A 16,840-nucleotide genomic window follows, 5' to 3' on the forward strand; every position below is an offset into this window, starting at 1 on the left:
CATGGTGACAACCTAACAGGTTGTAGGAGAACTTGATTCAGGGTCTACTTGAACCTTCCTGGTTCCTACATGATGAGTTATTGTACAAAATGAAGCAACTCCAACACTTGAGTTGGAGACCCTCCCTGGTCGATAGCCTGGTTTCTTAGCCAGAATGTGGGAAAGAAGGTTTTGGTCTGGCTCAGTATCACATTGACCTATTATGAAGCTGAGGATTTGTGCTGTGCTGAAACTAGTGTGTTTCCATTGGAAATGACATTTTTTTTTCAATCTAAACATGTTAGCAAAATGTTTCTAGCCAATTCCATCCAGAGATGAAGCGTAAGTCAGTGGGAGCAGTGCTTTGAATATGTGAAGTGCTGAGTAGTCTGAAAAATCCAGTTCTTCACAGAAAGACTAATTCTTTGAACCAGCTCTTTGCCTCAAGTCCTCATCAGTAAAATGAGAATAATATTGCACTTCGTCTTAGAGTATGGCTGTGACAATAAAGTGGTTTATATTTGCAGACAACTCGAGTGTTACAGAAATGAGTGCCTAGAAAACACCCTGATATACTGGTATTTCTGTCTTCAGAGCTGTGTTTCTGTACCATACAGTAATACCTGGGATCACAGGTTAAAAAAGAGAAAGCAGAGTTCTCACATAAGCAAAGATTATTGGTTCCAAGTACTGAAAAAGGTCATGGTTGTATTGGGTGGAGGGAAGCTTTCATAATTAAAGGCTTATTTTAATGTTTTTGACCTTGAAACAGTAGTCATAACTTTTTTACAACATTTATTAAAAATACAGGTGTTACCTGTGTTCTCCCTTAATCATATTTAGTCACTTTACACATCTGTTAGATAACTTTCCAGACGCAATTCCAGAGTGCAATCATATTCAGAGAGTATTTTGACAGTCTTCAAGTTACCATGATCTAGCCTCCACCTAAAACTAAAATTACAAAAGATCTGCCCTGTTTCTAACTGGTAAGGCAAGAGTGGTGGGGGAGGAAAACATGTGACTTTGGATGAGTATATGTAAGTATCAAAAAAAAAGAGTGCATTTATAAATACTTTGTAACGGAATGATTTTATTTAGATGCCTTCCAAGCCAGGCATTTTGAAGGAGGAACCATTGCAGGATCTAAAGAGGATTCTTCAAGAATTAACAAGCTCAGACAATGACATTCCCTCTGTGGGTCTTGGCATGGAATCCAGCAATGGTGGGAGAAAATCACCGTTAGCAACCATGAGGAATACAGTGTAAGAGTAATAGACTGTTATTTCTGTTGTGTGCTGTATATGTGTATTGCCTTCTAAAACTATGATCTGGCCGTTCACATGCTTCAGGAGCAGTGTAGGGTGCCTTTTTGCAAGAAAGTTGGGTTTCTGAGTTAGCTTGAGATAATCTGAAAGCTTCCAAAGCTTCTTTGTTTGCCAGGTTCCTCATATGCTTTAGGTGGTAGGGAAATAGAAGGTGACTACACCATTTGCCTTTATTGTTTGCTTTTTGGAGTTTCTGCTTTTGCTTTCCTTTAGAATTCTTATTCTGCCTTATGTAAATAGCTCTAATAGACTTTTTTTAGTTAACTCGGATAACAATTTTATGATGCCTTTTCTTCACTATAAGAATGTGGCTGCCATTGCGCTCTGTTTTAAAAACAAGCTTATCTTCTAAAACCATGAAATGCATTGATCCTACTGGCATGGCTTTTGCTGTGATTTTGACAACAGTATGTTTTTCCATGGAGGGAGGCTGCAGCTAGAGACTCTGCTACTAGCATCATGGAAAAGGATACTGTTGGACGGTGAGAAGTGCTTTCATTTAGCTGAGTAACCTGCATCTTAAAGTACTCATTTGCAATTTGGTCTCTAAGGCTTTTTAAATACAGCATCAGTCCTGAGCCTGTTCGTATTGTTTTATTCATAATGCTAAAAGCTTCCTGGGAATTACAAAACAAAGCTCTGATCTTACTTTGATCCCTTTAAGAGCGAGCTCTGGAATGCTTTTGCATTGTTTGCTTTTTATTTACATGTATAAAATCTGGAGGTTACATATGAGAGCTTCACATTCTCACTGTGGAGGTTAGCTAGCATTACCCAAACTTAGCACAATCCTCCCAGAATGCAAGTTTTGCCATCGTTTTGCTTGCAGGGATCCTTCATGCTTACATACTGGAGATCCTCAGTCCCAAGATGTTACCCTGCCCTTTACATCCGTTGGTAAGTTTTCACTGGCCGCATGTGAGGTTGAATGTCCCCTCTCAATGTTGAACTGGAACACTAGAGAATTTTACAGAAAATATAGTCCAGATACAGTATATTTTCCAAGGTGATTTACTCAAATAGCTCTTAGCAGGTGCTACTACAAAGTCTGTATTGCATTTACTGCAAAATCTGTATCTTGTTGCAAACCAGCTCCATGGAGGCTGATAACCAGTACACCTAAAATGGGTATCTTCCATGGTAGTTATTCACGAATAGCAATAGTCTTGTGTAAATAGCATGGATAATATTGCCAAATTTTTGGTGCCTAAATTTAGGCTTTTGAATTCTGTATTAGGATTCGAAATATGGATGTGATTTTGAGAGGAATCAGGTCGTTGAAAATTCCATTTATTTCCTTCCAGGCACTAGGTCATCAGTACCTTTTAAAATGTGGTGATATGAAATTAGTAACCTAAACAGAAATACAAGGATATGGCTTTGAGCATCAGCATTTGAAGATAGTAGTCTTAGCTGCCTTCTGTTTTCTTACCCGTAGATTATCCATTATGTGAATTTTCTGTGAAAACTTCCTGCAGGTGGTGATATATTTAATTGTTCTCTATTATTATTTAAGCCACTGTGCTTCAGAGATAGGGTAGAACTCCTCTGTTTGTCCTGAAGAATAACTACTATGGGTCCTCTTTTTATATTTCTGAATATTAAAGAAAATCTCCTGGGTAGTTACTCTCAGCTTTCTAGCAAACCTACTGCAACATCCAGGGATGTTTCCTGGCTTCCAAAATAGTTCTATGTAAAGAATGCTGCTTTGAAGACTTGAGAAGTAGTTGAACAAGGGGAGTTCATTAGAAACCCCGTGAATTATTTTCAAGGCATCTCAGGAGGGGTGTTAGTAGGAAGGAAACAGATTGTGGGAAGAAAAAGAGAATTGTAGTAAATCTTTTTTTTTTTTTTTTTTTTTTTCCACACACACTGCATGCCATACATACGAAAATCTGTCACGTAGTGTGTTGATTGCATATTTCTGTGCATATCTTTTCTCTTTGCCTTATGACTCTCTTTCTGCCAGGAATTCAAAGCCTATCAATCAGTTATTGGAAAGAAGGGAAATGGCAGACCTGTGTAAGCAACATTGTTTTTTCTGCTTCTTATACCTAGGTAATGAGATCCAAGTCAGGTAGGGTATGGGGAGTCTTGGGTTGTTAGCAGCTGTCATACTCCTATCAGTCTGTTTTGGAGTAAACATAGAGTGAGTAGCCAGCGGAAAAAAAAAAAAAAACAGGCCCTACTTTCTTCTAGGCAGGTTTAGTGGCCATTCTTCACGTGACAATCACTTTAACAGAAACAAACACGTTTTGCAAAGAGGCTGTAGTCTCCTGCTACCTTGGCTACTAATGAAGAGTGGAAAGGAAAGAGTGACGAAGGGAAACCAACTCTGTAACTGTTACAAAGATAACATCAAAGCTGGTATGGGGTTTCTCTTCAGGTATGTGCTCACTGCTTTTTGCTTGAATATCTCCTAGGAGGTACATCCACCTTCTCAGCAGCTCCTCATTGTACATTCTCCCCCAAGAAGGTATCTCAGGAGGAGAGATACAGAGAAAGGTCTCCAGTACACTTGCTGTTAACTTCTCCACCCAGTGACCTTGCAGCTGGCCCCAGAGCCTCACCAGAGCACAGACCGTCCACAAGGAAGGCTGGCTCTCCAGAGGGCACAGACACAGTCCCACAGATAAGTAAGTCTGGTCCCATTTACTGGCCTAAAAAGCTTGGCTGGGTCTCTTCTCAGCCAGCACAGTAAGGGAGTTACAAACTGTAAGTTAGATTCAGCCGTTCAGCAATTCTATAGGAACCAGTGGATTCCCACCATCATGCACTGATGCAGTCTTTTACAGGTTATGATTGTGGTACCTGTACTTCATACTGCATTTATTTTTCATGTACCTTTGTAATACATCGCTTATGGAATCCGTCCATGTTGCTGAACGTAAACAGTAGCAATTCTCAAATGTACGGGGCTGACACGGGATTGATCTTCCGTTTGTGGTTCTGGCAAGTGCAATTACAGTATGCAAATTTATTGAAACATAATTAACTGTTGGTTCATTTTAAAGCTCTGCCTTAGTGGTTCTGGCCCACTTACCTAAAAGTGACCTGTTCTTGCTTACATCAGACTGCCTTCGCCCTGTCACAGTTCTGTTCAAGTAGAAAGTTTTTTCTGTGATGAGTTGTGAGTAAAATGTAGCAGTTAGTTAATGTACTGTACAAAGAAAAGAGAAGATTAATTCCATACACCACTAAATTTAAGAACTGGTAAATTGCTTTATTCAGGTAAATAGGCTGTAGGGATGTGTAACATCAGTATTTGCAGTAACAGGCAACACAATTGCCTAATATTAATATTTGTAATAGTTTTGTGATTCCTGTAACTCATTTAGAAAAGTTCTAGGGTTTACTGAAAACACTGATGTAAGGCTGTGTCTGTGTAGCTCTTAAGTGATGAAAATAAGCTTTCCTGCACCACAAAATACGTGTGAGGATGATGAACATTTTCAAGGTGGTCTATTAATTACTTACCAGTGAGCCAGGCTGTCAGGACTACTTTATAACATTTAAGTGGCAGAAAGACCCCAAAACGAGGAGATGCAATAGGAAAAGCAGGTAAGCAACAACATTTTCAAATAATACTGACTGAATTCCATTTTTAAACATTACATTTCTCTATTTTGCAAGGTCTGAAAATATCATTTCTCTTAGAGGAGACATAAGCACTGCAGGTAGGAGTGTAATAGAGATGTACACCTAGCTCTGAGCTAGTTCTGATATAGGCAAAAATCTAACCATAACCAAAAGGACTAATGTTTCCTGCTTCTCAGGTGGGATTTCTTTGTAGTTTCAACCTAACTTTAGCATGTCTGTATTGTGTTGTTATTTTATTAACGGAGACTTCTCCTCAGTCACTTATCTTTTGCATTTTGGAAATATCAGGATTTTCTCTTTATGCAGAGTGGTGTCTCAAACAGCTGGGCTGAGCAGTCATCCTTACCAGAACATTATCATTGTTTCTCATTGACCTTTGCTTCCCCCAGCTGTCTGGCTGTGCAAAGATGAACTGCCTATTTGTTAGCTAATCAGTATTTTTAATGCATGTTTAACAACTAAGAAACGCCTGTTCATAAGCAGAGCACAAATGTGCATGGCATTTCCCTGTCAAAGCACCAAACTGGCTACGTGAGTGAGTACATGCAAAGTTCTGAACTTGTAGAGCAACACAACCGTCCCGTAATGAGCCTCAGTTCTGGATTGCACCTGATTGAGGAAACACACAGGCTTTGTGGTGTGGATAGCTCTGAAATTGGACGTAAACCCCAAATTGTTTCCATGTAGACCGGGGAGATCTAGCAGGTCACAACAGTGACTTTCAGTCAACTGCCAGTCGTGGTTTAGTTCAAAGAGAAAGATAAGTGGAATCACTCTTTTCAAAGAGAAAGATAAGTGGAATCACTCTTTTTTTGATGTGTGTTGGGGTTTCGGGTTTGTTTGTTAATTTTAATTTGGTCAGCCAGTTACCTCCATCTCTGGCTTTTTTTCCTTTTTTTTTTTTTTTGGCTTTTTTTATTTGAGGATTGATCACTTCAGCAAAAATGAAACAGTCCCAAGTTCTGGTCAGAAGGGGCTCCAGGAGACTAGTTGTTTGTAAAGTACTGGTGTGACCATGTCAGTATGGGGGTGTTGGTGTTCAGTCAGACAGGCACAATGCCTATTGAATTTTGCACTGGTCTGAATATTCAAAGACCTGGAATTTCTGGTTTTATTTCCGGCTTTAGTAAGTTGCACCTTTCTGAACTTTAGTTTTCCATCTGTAAAATGCAACTGACACTACTGCTTTCCTTTGTACAACCCTTGCAGTTTTACTGGCAAAGAGGGACTTAAAAATTGTGGGCATAAATACTATTTTAGTAACATAAAGCACTTTTTCTTTGTTCCCCAAATGGGGTAATTTATAGGCAAAAAAGAAATGCAGTTGTATTTTCACTTGAACAGAAATACCACTAAGTATAAATTTCTGTTAATAACCTTGTCGTCTTATATATTTTCTTTGCTACTGGAAGTTTTATTGATTGAAATTTTGTTTTCTAAGAACTTTACTTTAGATTGAATGTTTAAATAATTTATAATCACTTTTTTAAAAATCTATGGTAACATATTTTCTCACTAGCTTCTCAGCCCGTGGAAACAAGTGAGAATACACCTAAGAGGCTACAGGACAAGATGGGAAGCCTGAAAAACCTGGTGGAATCATTGCAGATAAAACACCAAGGTGCCAGAATTTTATTCCTGTTTTATTTAAAATACCCACACTCTCCAGAAACTCTTCCTGTTACCTGCCAAAGCACTACCTGTGGTTAGCATGAGGTCTCTTCAGATGTGCCTTTTTTACTAGCAGTACCCACTCCTACATTAATCTGCTCCTGGAAGGTAATTAGATTAACTCCACAATGCACTGTTGCTCAGCCCCTTAACTCTAATAAGCTTCAAGATCCTTAGCATTTCAAACATGGCAGCTGGTCAGGGGTGCCCTCGTGTGCTGTCATATCCAATTAAATGAAATTTTTAACAAGCTGATCAATCTTTCGTGGAAACTGAAAGATACTCTGACAACAGTAGACTTCAAAAATGTAGTTTCCCAGCAGTGGCCTCAGAAGCATATCCTTTCCTCTTTAGCTTTTTTAAGATCTGAGATGACCACAGTGATGAGGGAGAACTTCTCAGGTTCTCTTCCTGCTCCCTTTGAAGTCACTGGTAAAATGCTCATGAACTTGCTGTGGTGGCAGGATGCCAAGTGAGATGGAATTTCTTCTCTCTGCTCTTTTTCTTATTGCACATTCCAGTTGCTTCCCCTTTGCCCCCTTAAGTCTTGCTGCACAGATTTGAGGAATTATTTCCCCACATCATACAGTGCACACGTGTCAGGGATATGCAAGTGACCTTATTTAAGTAAAACTAATCAAATTATTTCTATTTGATGTAAGATGAGGTTTCTCATTTTTATTCTTTGCCATCCATTAACATCTTCAATTTGCCCTTTTTCTATATCCACATAAAAATATATATTCATATCTGTTAATGTATCAAGAGTTACTATATAAAAGAGGGAGGTGGAAACCCTTTTATGTACACACTAAGTAGACTCATTTCCATGAGCGTTGGACCAAAGGTACTGATTTCACACCATCCCATAAGAGAGATTCTGAAATCAATGGCATTTCGCCACTGCTCCAGCATTTGGTGCTTTGGCTTCACAAAGCAGGTGGGGTGGTGCCTGTTTATAACTACGTTTATCTTTTCTGTTAACGCCTTGTATATAAAGAATTGCAAATGAAAGTTGCATTTGTAAGGGCTTGGTTAGTTACAGTATAATGTACAGGAGGATATTACAAAGCTTCAGGTGTCTGCACCTGAGGCCTCAGTCATTTTAACATGAGGTGGTGTTCAGATAATCCCTCCTTGCTGCTATTTTCAGCCATGTCATCAATGGTCAGAACTCAGGAAATGAAGAGAAGGAAAGCAAAGGAAAAGAAGAAGAAGCTAGCAAAGTGAAGAAACCTTATACATTAGTGATTACTTTCACGTAGGTACATTGTGTTTAAAATATATTTTTAAAGATTCATAATAAAAAGTTCTTACAGTTTTGTAATTCTTGCCTGGAACCATGACACTCTTTACAGTTTTTACTTTTAAATGAGTAGGAAGTACAGAGGAGTAGAAATACCTCTAAATGCGGACTTTTTCACTGGCATACATTTTCAATAGCGGTGTGCTGTGAGGGACACTGGCCACAGGGCACTGCTCACTGCTTCAAGTTCCAGTATTTCTATGTGTTCTGGATCTTGCACACCATTTCAGGTCCTGTTTTTAGAAGGTTAGTTTTGAAATGGTTTGTTGGGCTTTTTTTTTTTTTTTTTAAATTCTAAAATAAATTGGTTTCCCCTCCCTCTGTACTTCGTGTTATCACTTCAATAAATTCTGATTCATCTGGATGTCCCAGAACTGCCAAGTGTTTCCAATAGAAGCAGGAAATCTGCCCGTGGCTCCTGGTTAATGTTGAGATAAAGTGTTGAACCACATACCTACATCTGGAAGACTGCACGCTTTTCATCCTATACCATGATTCCTTTAAGCATGAGGTGGTATCTTTTTATCTCGTCAAGTAGTATTTTTTTATGTAATTTTCACTGCTTGTTGGGATATTTGGCTTGATTCATAGTACAAATGAAGAGTCCACGGTCTGCCTTGGGATTAGCTTTGCAAGTGTAGCATTTGTATCTTGACTTACAGCTGAAGCTGTGTATGTTCCTAGTTTGGGACTTTTTGTCCTCCTTTGATCCGTGTCCCTATATAAAAACTAAAATAGGTGAAGTTTAAGCAGAAAAAAAAAAAAGCATTTTGGCTCTATACTGACTTTTTTTTTTTCCTACAACAGTCTAATATGACTTAAATAACATGCTCCACCATTCATATTAAGAAGTCTGCTAAACTAGCTGGGCAAATTGCTTTCAGTTGGTCTCCAAAATGCCCTCAGTTGAGTCACCAATACGGACAACCTTCCCTTAGTACGGGTGCCTAAGAATAATGTTTTCAAAGGCCATTCCTAGTGTAAGATTTAGTAATAAACAGGAAGGCATGTTGAGCACACCTGGCATACATGAATTTATTTTAAAACCTCCTTGTGACGTTTGAGGATTTTGCAGCACTGGGCAAATGACTTACGGTTTAAAAGAGTTAAAAGACTATCCAATGCTAAAAACAATTCCAAAGTAATAAGATGAACAGGATCACTAAAGTATCAGATTGATGTTTAAAGCCTCATTAGTGTCTAACAAGATCGCAGGGAACAAGATAGTTGTTGAAAAGAAGGGGAGAAAGAGCTTTGTATTCATCCCAAATTGAGTACTTTTGCAGAATTTGCCATTCAATTTTTGTCTGGGGAGCGTTTGTACTAATGCTGCCCCTTCAGAGCCTGGCAAGGCTGGCTGAGATGTTGGTCAGTGAAGCTACTGGCCCGGGAGCAGGGGAGTCCTTGCTCCATACGGTTCTAACAAAATGAGGGGCAAGATGGCTGGCTGCAATAAATGGATACCCAAGCACAGAAAAGCGGACCATCCCCAGGGTCAGCAGGAGGTGCTGGTGGGGCAGCTTCACTAGTGTTAGTGTTTTTCCTCATTATCTGCTTTCTGAAAAGCAGTTATTGCCTTGGATTTGTGGCAGCATGGAATGCCATGCCTGAATTGAAGGGGCTTACTTGATGATTTTGTCCAAACCCAATGATTTGTAGCTATGGCTCAGCAAAAGTATCCTCATGAGCACAAGCCATGCAGGTAAAAGCTGGGGTTTGTTGACTTTAAAGCAATGTAACTATACTCAGAGTAGATCAAATCTGAGGTTTTTTTAGTTTGAGGTGGTCTTGTGTGGGAAGAAGAGATGAGTGAGTTGTTCCTAAGCTGTCCTCAGATATTGTAAACAATATTTTTTAATTCAGGTAATTTTCTGTATTTCCTGATACTTTTTTTTTCCCATGGATTTTGACATTTTTTGCAACAGTGTTGCAAATTTAGTTAACATGTTATAAAGATATCTCCCCTTCCCTAGGATTCAGTGGTACTGAAAATGAAAGGATTGTTTTAGATGGCTTGTGTATTACAGTTTGGACTTGTTATACATATTTGACAGATCTACCAAGGTATTCATAAGAAAAGGGTGAGGTGCAGAGAATGAGAGCATGTATTCACCCCATAGCCCAGCAGGCTGGAAAAGGTCAATGAAAAGTGCACTCTCAGTTGTGTTCGAGGAGCCAAGCTAAAAAGAATTTCAAAAGACTGTGAGAACGGAAGGGAGCAGGTGGAGAGGTGCAAGTAGCCAGAGAGAAGGGAGACCTGCCAAGCAAAAAGGCAGCTTCTCATCTTTGTGCTGGAATCCAGCGGATTTGGGAACAGTTCTGGGCTTCCTCCCTGCCAACAGCAGAAGGGAAAGAATTGGCCTGGCAAGGTGAAAGGGTCATAGGCTCATGGGCCCCCTATAGCAGCTACATACATCCTGGACTTTGCAGCATGAACAGCACTTTGTTATTCCATGTCACACAGGCAGATGATGGGAGGACTGTTAGGCAAATCTTGACCACGGCAGGACACCACAGATGGCAACCAGTCCCCTAGAGAGAAAACCTAATGCCAGCCTAATGTTTTTTTGAATGGATCACGTGGAGAGACTCCAGACAGTAAGTTCAACTCCCAGGGAGAATGTGGGATGGGCATGGTTTTTGCAAAGGCACCGGCAAAGTGAATAGGAGGCAAACAAGTTGCAATGCAGGTTTCTGTATGTGACTTTTAAACTGGTTTATGCCCAGTACCCATTCCAGCCTCAGGGTGCCTGCTCAGCTTACCATCCAGGCGCCGCATTTAGCATTTGTACACTGAACTACTTCATGAATAGGACTAGATTGCATTTCACCTAAAAGTAACCTACTTGTCAGTTTGTCAGAAGTTTGTTGTCAGCAGTATGAGCAAGTGAACTTAAAAGGCAGATTTTGGTTGCAGTCTTTCTGGCTTTGCCAAGCTGTGAGTGACACAGTTCATTGTTTACTTTTCGATATCCCCAGCCGCTGGCTGCTAGGCTGTTACATCCACGTAGGAATGTCAACAAGAGCTTGTTTCTCACACATAGTTTCACGAGTCTCACAGCCAGGACACTGTATTAGACAGATACCAGCCCTTTCTAGCATGATCATTTTTATACAGCAAGGCAACTTTGTTTAAATCCACCTTCACGCTTGAGTGAATAGATTGTTCAATAGTGAGAAATCACCTCTGTAAACTCAGAGTAAATACTAATCAGTCTCTCCAATAATACTGAAATCTAGAGTTCTTGCTTTCACCATACAAATAACATTTAATTTACATAGCACAGGTCCTGCTGGGCAAACAGTTTTGTGAATGGCATGAAAATTTAGAGGTTACAGCAAAAGTGCAGTGCAGGTCTTTGTAGAAACCTTGCTTGATCATTCAGCAAGATGATGCAATCATGAGGTCTATATGGGTTGTCTGGGGGATCAAAGTGCAGGGTATTTAATTAAAAAAAAAATTGTTCTTAATTTGAGAGACTTCTTAGGGTTAGTCTGTTTGAAACATGTTCATCATTGCATTAGAGAATCTATTCTAGTGTAGGTTAAGTGGCTTTCTAATGAATATCTTAATCTAATACCACAGTTAATCTTCTCAGACAATGTGTGTATAAATACACTCAAATGGCAGTGACTACTCGACAAGTGCTTTTTAAGTTGGCAGTATCTCACTATTTGAAGAGCTTGCATTAATGGGAAAAAAGAATTGTAAACAGCTTGAAATAACATGTTTTGCTTTGACTTCAGTGATTTCTAAAGATCAACTGTATATTAGGTATATTGTTCACTTAAATTTATTGTTAGAAAAGCTAAGTGTAAAAAACGCCATGAAGGTACCAAGCTGTTCGTTCCAGCGAATTTTACCTATTCAGTTAAAGCTGTAAGATACTGACTGAAACCCACACAAATGTTTTGTGTCCTCAGTGGTGAACTTAAAGAGCTTTCTATTTATACACAGTAAGCATAGTCATAATAAACAGCAGAAGTATTTGTTGCAGTGAAACAGTAGCCCCTAAAATGAGATGAGCCTCATGTTAATATTTATTTTTCAACCCAGGGCATGCTCACTATGTGCTATTTTCCTTGTGCAGGGGTTTAAGACCACTGAAGCAGCATCAACCACCTGCTGAATTGTCAGCTCCATTGTCTTCCATTTAAATCATGTTGCCAGAAATGACACCACATTCCTTCCAGACCTGCAACGCTTCTGACACAGAAGTAGCTACAGGGGTACTTTTTATCCTGGACAAGCAGTTAACAAAAAGCTTACAGTCAGCCTTGAGTTTAGCTCACACTCACCATTTTCTACCTTGTTCTCCTCTATAAAAAGTCTTTTGAAGGAAATTAAGTTTATTCACCTGAATCTTTAGGTTGCTCGAGACAAGAAGAGAGCAAAACTAGTGTCTGCAGGAGTGACTGACCCACAGAACGAGTTGCTCTGCCGTAGCAACAGCTGGGAGGGGCTTGATTTACAAGAGAGCAGGAAAACTTCAACTTGCAGATGCAGTTGTTAATTTGCCTTACTCTCTCTCCTTCTTCACCCTCCTCTCGACAGCCACTCCCCATCCCCTCAAGATTTTTTTTTAGCAATTTTGTGGCTATGCCTGCATGAGCACCAGCCCAGCCCACTCCCAATGGATGTTTCATGAAACAGCTGGTGCTGAAGTCCCAGTAATGACATTTCAGACACTTGTTCTTCACAGCTGTAGCATTGTCCCACCAACTGGATGTCCATTATCCACTACATGCAGGAGGTAAGCCTCTGAAGGTCATCTCCCAAAATCCATTCTATTTCACATCTTCAGACAGCTCCCCCATGCATAGCAGGAAAGAATTAGCAGAGGCAATTAGACTAGCAATGTGCTTTTGAAGTAAACCTTCTAAACCAAAGTGCTAAGTTACGCACTTCCAGAACTCCTACAAAACTGTGCTCTTCAGACCAAGTTCACTCCAGGGAAGTGATATTTGTAAGCTAGAGCTAGGTTCCTCAGGATGGAAAGAAGAGCTTGCTGAAGTGGCATCATGTACTTGTAACCAAAAATAGGAAAAGCAGGCAAGCAGAGCAGCTCTCTGCTCTGTCGTATAAAAAAAAAAATACGAACTGGTTGAAGCTGGAAGTATTCCACCTCATCTGGCTTACCAGAAGGCCTCAACTTAAAATAAATTTGTGTTGAAAATCCTCGTCTTGAAAAAAAAAAACAAACCAACCAACAAACACCATAGAAGTTTAAGCTAAGTAGTTGCTAGCAGTACTGTGGTATTGTTCCTAGGTAGGCAGAATATGCCACCTATTTCAGAAACAATCCTATTCCCTAGCCGTGACAGCAGTCCAGGTTTTTTTAAAGCCTGCTCCCACCCCGACAAAGTAATTCATTAAGCCCAGACAGCCCTTTCTGACCTTTGCTCTCCTCTTAGCAGGATGATCTGACTAAAAGGGACAGATCTGCCAAGCCTTCATTTGAGCTGAGGGGCTTCCTGGAGAGTAGGGAGCAGAGCATGAAGTACTTTGGGGTTAAACCTTTGTTACTCCACTTTTCAGGAATTCTTTAGCACTAAGATTGCAGGTCAAGTAACTCGCTTCCATCAAGGTTATTAAAATGAGTCAGTTCACTGGTCAAGTTGTAAGGGACTGTCAGTCTGAAAGTGTTTATTGTTTACTTAACACATTACATAAGTTAAAACACTTCAGTTCCTACTACAGTGTAGGTAACCGCACTTCCTAGTAAGCTTCCAAAGCCCAAAGCAGTCGGTACAAAGATGCATCCCATAGCCCCACTCAAAGCAACACAAACTCAAGTCCAGGGTCCAGATTTCCCTGGACAGGCAGCTGCTTGGAATGCTGCTCGTGCCTTCATAGCCTACCTTGCGCATCTTCAGAACACACTTGAAGTTGATTTTTCAGGTTGCCAAATGATTTCCTAAAGGGGACGGCAGAGATCTGCTGGTCACGCAGTTTAACCAGGTTTGATACGGGATTTACAGAGCTCTGCACTTGAGAAGGTCTTCTACTGAAAAGGGGGGAAAGTTTAGGGGCTCTGTGATTAAACTAAGCAGGTTTTCCATCAGATAAGCAGCTTCCAAAATCCCATTAATGGTGTCCCCACCACCGATGAACAATTTTGTCTTCGTGTTCAGTCACCAGGGTCCTATTACCGCATTCTTCCCAGCGTCTGACCTTCCCGTTCTCCACCAAGATAAACTTCCACTCCACTGTGGTGTCCACTGGCAGACTAATGGATTCAGACCAGAAGCCATCCTTGTCATACTTGAGGGGAACGTAGCTGTGCCACTGGCCGAGACACTCGTGGTCACCAGTAACTCCAATCAGTTGAGCGTCAGAGTGCGTGATGTAGTGTATGCGGAAAGTCACGTGGATATTTTGAAACATGGGGGGCACAGCTGCAACTCTCTTTGCTTTCAAGTCCCCATCGGGGCAATCTCCTTGTTCCCATTCCTTGCTGTCAGGGTCTTCCATGCTGCCATTCTTGCCAGCTTCCCCCCAGGCCAGGTGCTCAGAAACAACTTCCCACTCTTCATGGTCCGTACTCTCAGCTGGCTGACCCAGCTGCTCCTTGCTTCTGTCCTTACAAACATCACCAGAGGCTCCTGCCAAGTTCATCACGCACCATCCATCACTTGCCTGTCCCGTCTGGGGTCTCAACCTGCCTGCCTGGCTGCCATGCCCATCAGCTGGATGCTCCTTGGAGTCGGTGACACCCTGCTTTGGGAGCAGCTTCTCCATCTCCAGAGGTTTGCCTGAAGCTCCACCGCTTGGAACGTGGTTAAGCTCTTTCCTTGGTACAGCTGCCAGATCCTCTCCTGGCTTCTGAGGGCTGGACAGGGCAGCAGCCTTGTCTTCCAGCAGCGCTTGCTCATCGCTCCCCAGAAGACCCTCTAAAAACGACACGGAATTCAAACGGGAATAGTTTAAACAACGCAGAAAAGCTCAGCAGCAGCAAACCCAAGCCCTGGCTGGCAGCTTGGGCAGACCCAGACGCACCGACGACCACCACCGGCTCCCCCCACCTCCGACCCTCCCCGCACCGCCCCCGCCCGGTACCTCCGGCCGCGGCTGCTTCGCCCCTCGCCTGCGGGGACCCCCCGCCGCCCTCCTCGCCTCGCCCGTCACCGCCGCCGTACCACAGCCAGGCGACCAGGGCGGCCAGCAGCCCCACCACCAGCGCCGGCCACAGCCCCGGCCACAGCCAGCCCCAGCCGCGGGCCTCGGCGGGGAGGGCGGCGGCGGCGGCCGGGGGGAAGCGCGGCGGGGCGGCGGGCTGCCGCAGCACGGGCGGGCCGCGGTCGCGGGCCATGGCCGGGCGCTGGCAGCGGGGCCACCGCCGTCCCCCCACCCCACCCCCGGGAGCCGCTTTAAGGCGGGCCCCGGCCCCTGGGAGGAGCCGCCCCCGGGGCGGGAGGAGGCTCCCCGTGGCGCCTGGCGGGGGCTGTAGGGAGGGAAAAGGCAGGTCAGAATAAAAAAACCCAGAAGTTAGGTGAGAAAAAGTTGGAAGGTTTGCTTTCTCTTCCTCTCCCCCCCGCGCCTTTTCTGCCATCTCTCCCTTTTTTTAACTTCCCTTTCCTCATTTTGTCTCTACAGCTAGGCGCTCCGCACAAGGTACACGAGGTAGCTGTGCTGCAAGAGTTTTAAACCACAGATAATGCAAAAATGAAGGGAGATGACATGCAGAAGTTGCAGACTGAATGCTTGAGTTTCTTCCCTCTTTTTGCGTGAAGGCAAGCATTAGAGCTGTAGTAACTGCAGAGGTTTATGAAGTTTAATTCTAGCGGTGCCAATGGGGTTAGATTTATGTACTCTAACGGGGTGACTGATTTGCTTGTGCTTTTAATGCTTGTACTGATGAAAATCCAGGCTTTCTCTGGTATTCCTGAGAAGTGAGATGAATTTACTACTAATTTTGTAACTTCTGCATCATACTCTAATGACTACAATTGGATTTCTTAACATTGTCCTGCTCTCCTGTGTTCCATATTATGCTCAGGAAGCTTTTTTGGACTACCAGGACTTCAGAATCCATTAGTGCAGAGGATATTTCATGTTTATTTTAATTTACCTTCATTTTACAGTTTCCTCTTGAAGTCATGATGTCAAATTCTATTTCAAAATTAAAAAATTATACAGAAAAATCTTACTAGGAACCAAAGAAATTTAGTAAATGAAACTTATGACTTTGTATTTTGAATTGGTAATTCTGGAGTGACAAACTGTGAAAATGTTTATCAGTGTAGACTTTTAACACCAAAGATTAACACCAGAGAAGGAGTTAGGGGAGGCAGTTCCATTCAGTTTTGACTGCTGTCTTTTAAAATCCATTCTCTTTATCTGAACAAAGCTGTTGTCATTACTTGATTTCTAAAGCCCACTGATGAGATTTTATCCGCTATCTCATTAGAAAAGAGAATGGCTAAGTGGATGTCCCAATAAGTCTATTTCCAGTGTGTGAACTTCTTAATCTTTCAGTGTCATTTAGAGCAGTGCTACCTCAGCTTAACAGGACGGTAAATGTCACTCGAATTTATAGAAGCACAAGTGTGCAGTCTTCGCGGTTTCCCTGATGGATATGGTGTATGGTGGCCTGTGGGAATACACAGAATTCATGATCTAAATATTTTTCCTTTGCTTACCACAGTACCTAAGCCACCTTCTCTGAAGCCCTCTTCCAACAAAGTGCAGAGCTTGTGCTTAAGTAAAAATATCTATTTTGGTACTTTGATGTGTGGGATGCGTTCAGGCATGTGCTAAACATGCACTGCTCAGATCTTCTGCTCAATAATACAGTGAAAAGAAAGAGCTGAGAATCTAGGACCTGCCTGGGCACTTTCTCAGTGAATGTGCCTTTGGCTGCGCTCTCTTTTACCACTGTTGATGCTTCAAGGAGCAGCTTAGGCTTGCTGTATAAAACAGACACTTGACTGTAATGGCTTGTGTTAACTACTG

At 41.9% G+C, this 16,840-nt stretch overlaps 2 protein-coding genes across 2 annotated transcripts in view; one reads left to right on the forward strand and one right to left on the reverse strand.

Annotated features, from left to right (window-relative positions):
- The window catches only part of CCDC158 (coiled-coil domain containing 158), a 33,526-nt gene extending 25,718 nt beyond the window's left edge, over positions 1-7,808 (forward strand). Inside the window, 5 exon segments of the mRNA XM_074154999.1 lie at positions 1,081-1,244; positions 2,137-2,204; positions 3,731-3,943; positions 6,427-6,528; positions 7,732-7,808. Of these exon segments, the coding sequence (XP_074011100.1) occupies positions 1,081-1,244; positions 2,137-2,204; positions 3,731-3,943; positions 6,427-6,528; positions 7,732-7,808 (624 nt within the window).
- A 5,691-nt stretch (positions 7,809-13,499) lies between these two features.
- Positions 13,500-15,226, reverse strand: STBD1 (starch binding domain 1). Its single transcript, XM_074155005.1, has 2 exons — positions 14,945-15,226; positions 13,500-14,778 (listed from the first exon to the last, which is right to left on the reverse strand). The coding sequence occupies exons 1-2, from the start codon at positions 15,195-15,197 to the stop codon at positions 13,973-13,975; spliced, it is 1,059 nt and encodes a 352-aa protein (XP_074011106.1). The 5' UTR covers positions 15,198-15,226; the 3' UTR covers positions 13,500-13,972.
- Positions 15,227-16,840: the final 1,614 nt, after the last annotated feature.

Source organism: Numenius arquata, chromosome 10 (assembly GCF_964106895.1).
Source record: "Numenius arquata chromosome 10, bNumArq3.hap1.1, whole genome shotgun sequence".
In the NCBI taxonomy this organism is placed as follows: Eukaryota; Metazoa; Chordata; class Aves; order Charadriiformes; family Scolopacidae; genus Numenius; species Numenius arquata.

Bases quoted from the DNA above. Each gene is read 5' to 3' on its own strand.
- STBD1 (XM_074155005.1), bottom strand. From the start codon at position 15,197: ATGGCCCGCGACCGCGGCCCGCCCGTGCTGCGGCAGCCCGCCGCCCCG. The intron at 14,779-14,944 runs GTACCGGGCGGG...TGTCGTTTTTAG, and splicing joins CGAAGCAGCCGCGGCCGGAG to AGGGTCTTCTGGGGAGCGAT.